The sequence below is a fragment of the Plectropomus leopardus genome, unplaced genomic scaffold, assembly GCF_008729295.1.
Source record: "Plectropomus leopardus isolate mb unplaced genomic scaffold, YSFRI_Pleo_2.0 unplaced_scaffold11359, whole genome shotgun sequence".
In the NCBI taxonomy this organism is placed as follows: Eukaryota; Metazoa; Chordata; class Actinopteri; order Perciformes; family Serranidae; genus Plectropomus; species Plectropomus leopardus.
In genome coordinates this window covers 1-3550 of record NW_024612016.1, presented here as the reverse complement: position 1 = coordinate 3550, position 3550 = coordinate 1, and the positions used below count along the sequence as shown (strand labels likewise).

Below are 3550 nucleotides of genomic sequence, written 5' to 3'. Positions count from 1 at the left end.
AACAGGAGACTCCATTGGTAAAAGTCTAACACTGATTTTTTTTTTTTATTCAGTTTCTTTCCTATTTCTGGTAAACATCCTTAACCCTATTTATAGGATTTGAATGAATAATTTGACATTTTGGGAAACTAGCTAATTGTTTCTCTTACTGAGAGTCAGATGAGAAGATTAATAATACGTTCACACCAGTAAATATGCATTACCGCTACATAACTTAGCCAAGCCCATATGGTTCTGCTCAATTATAGCACCACACATAACCCCCTCTATTGTTTTTTTTTGGTTTTGGTATGAACTGAACAAACAAGATACAACGTCAGCTTTGGTTCTGTTTATAATATCCATCAGTTAGACACCTGCCTCCCAGAAACTAGAGTCTTATTCAAGTTTCTGGGAGTCAGATTTTGATGATTATAATAGTTTGAAACGAGTTTTTCTAGTGACGTCTAGAGAGACATTTTTTTAAAAGAAAAAAAGCTCAGTTAAACATTTGAATGATAAATGATGACAAAATTAGAATAAAGCGGTAAATGATTTGCAGTTATGTTCTTTAACCCATCATCCCTCTCTCTGATATTTCAGTCAGTCAAAGTCTGGAGCTCCACACCATTTCCCAGTTGTCTGCACAGTGTGGAGATAACCTGACATTGCCATGTGTTGCCAGCTCATCAGGCCAGTTGAAAATTATATCATTTGAATGGCTGAAAAACAAAAGCGTATGTCAATACAAAAATGGCAGTCATGACCCCAAGGTTCTGTGCAGCACAGCTGAGCCTCCTCAATACGGCCTCACTCTGACCGTCCTCAATGTGACGCCAAACGACCGGGGAACGTACCACTGCAAACTACGCTCCACTTCTGGAGTTAAGGATAAGACAACTGCTGTTACAGTTAAAGGTGAGTCAGAACTTTTTCTTAAACATTTTTTCTCACTGTCATCTGTTATCTTTCTAAAAGTCCTTCATCTTTACAGACTGTCTTAAAGATTCTGGCTCCAACTTCAGTGACTCGAATGCTAAGTGCTGGTTCACTGGAGTTTACCCCAGTGGCACTGTCCACTGGTCCCAGGGAGACCTTAACTTAACGGGCTTTGCCAGCACAGAGGAAACGGTGGACTCTCTTGAACTGTATGAGATCCGGAGTACGGTAGATGCACAGAAAGGAAACCTGAGCCAGCCGTATAATTGCTCACTGTGGATACCTTCTGCCGGGAAGTATCTCCACAGTCGACAGGTACATGTGACTGGAAAACAGACCAACGGGTCACCAGGAGATATGGTCAAACTGCAGTGGATCTGCATAATGGTGGAAATCATCATGTTGAAATTTCTGATATAACAAACAAGTATAATTCAAGCGTTGACTGAAAAGATTGATAAAAACAGAAATGAAACATGTATTAGGTGTAGTGGACTTTATGTTTAATAAGCCTGATAACATATCGCATGCTGTCTGTTATTGCTGAACACTGCTACTACTAAATGAGTATATATTTTGTTTATATAATCTTTTGTATTTGAGAGCCATGCAAAAAGGCCCTTTGGCAGATTAGACAATGCAGATTTTACCTTAAAATATGAAACTGCTACTTTACAGATAAGGCACTGTTTTTTTGTCTGTCATGTTTAACTGGTAGTTTTACTGTGACCAGTTAAATACTTTATCATGGCCACAGGGGGGCAGTCTTCCCATGCAAGAATGACAGCTGATTTACTGCTTTTACAGGCCTCTTGCGTATTATAAACAATGTAAAGGAGGGCTCAATCAGTATTCTGAATTCATAGCAAATACATGAACACTGAAGGAAAGGAAAGTAGTTGTCCAAAAAAGTTGGACAAATCCTTTAAGCAGACATGCTTCATGTGAATGGCTTAGCAGTTACCTGAGGGGCAATGAAAATAAAATGATATGACACATAAACCACAATATGCTGTGAAATTTCATTTCATTCATTTAACTACTGTTTTTTTCTGTTAACCAATTTGTTGTGATGTTTTTTTTAGTGTGTATTTAGGATTTCTTTTTTCTAAATTTACTTTGCAGGTATGCTATATAAAAAAAGTTTGAAATGTAATATATTGATATGTATTTTAAGGATCTGTACATGGTGTTCCTCGAAATTTCCTCTCCTGTGACTACGGGTCTGAAAGGTTGTTCAGATATACGAGTTTACACACGCATGCACTCCTAACTGCGCTTGACTGTAAATATAGTTGCTTCAGAGATGTTAAAATATGCAAATCTTCAGGCCAATTTAAGCAAGTGTGGCCTCAGTGTGTCGCAAAGCTTAAAAAACACAAACATGCTGCACAAAAAAATTTCTGCTTTAGTTGAACTAGCCTGGAAATTAAGTGAAATTCACAGCCTGTTGATTGTGCTTTTGTATTTCTGCCTCAGTTGTTGATCATTTATCTCAAATTATACCCAGGATTTAATTAGGTGGACAGTTAGGAGCAAAGTGTGTTTTTTGTGTGTTTACTGGTATACATTTCTGTTTTTTTTTTTTAAATGATAATAACACTTACTTTCAGAGGACCTCATGATGTCATTGGTAACAAAACATCCTCAATTCTGCACCAGTGCAGTAGATTTCGTTTAGTTAGTTTAGTTTAGTTCATTTAGTTTACATCCAGCAGGCAGAAAGAGACACAACTATGAGCTACTGAGATAAGATTACCATAAACATCAACAGTAGGTGAGCCAAGAGAGCAAGTGAGGACATGTGCAGGTAGTGTGTTGCACAATCGCGTTCTTTCATTAATCACAGCAGACATGGTTACACAAGCAGAGGCAAAGCCATTAGGTTAAACACCAGATAAACTTCAAGGTTTAAACGCCAATGCATCAGTGGAACTGGGACAAATGTGCTTCTCTGCTCAGCTGCTTCTCTTCAAAGTCAGAAAGTCAAAATAATTCTCTACAAATTGGTTAATCAAGCTCCCGGAGCAGGAAAGGCACTTAAGAGGCTAGATAGCAAGAACTCAGACGACCCTGCGAAGAGCAGCTATACACTGCAGATTAATCTCAGAAAAACCGGACACAGAGGAGACTGACTACCATCACAGTACAACATCTGTAACCACTAATCATTCAGGCCTAATATTTTAATGTGAGACTCGATACTACAAACACTGTTACACACACACTGTTACACACACAAACAGGTACTCGCTATCAGCAGATATTCAGTATTAAATAACTCAGATAAGGATTGTGGGCTAAAAAAAACACACTCGCTACAACGCTAATACAAAACACGTTATATCTTGCCTTTCATAACAGCAATACTGTCGTTGTGAACAGGCAGTTTTGAAAAAAAAAGTCAAGTTTATTTTAATGAGAAGAGTCAATTAATATTCCAACACTGTTATTTCAAAAGTCAAGTCAGAAATACTTAAATGCAAATTACTGGGTTTTTTTAAGTGGAAAATCCTGTTTATCTCCTGGTGTGTCAGAAATTAATAAATATGCTCGTAATTACAAGAGCCATGTGTAAGTGTCTGTTTGCAAAACAGTATCATCCACAAACTGAAACATAACAACACATATT

The 3550-nt window shown here is 37.6% G+C and overlaps 1 protein-coding gene across 1 annotated transcript; it reads left to right on the top strand.

Annotated features, from left to right (window-relative positions):
- Window positions 1-582: 582 nt before the first annotated feature.
- Window positions 583-1926, top strand: LOC121963468 (tyrosine-protein phosphatase non-receptor type substrate 1-like; the record flags this gene model as incomplete). The annotated part of the gene is made up of 2 exons (XM_042513751.1): window positions 583-897; window positions 974-1926. Coding segments are annotated over 2 exons (680 nt in total), but the record flags the coding sequence as incomplete, so codon positions are not given.
- Between the last annotated feature and the right edge of the window lie 1624 nt (window positions 1927-3550).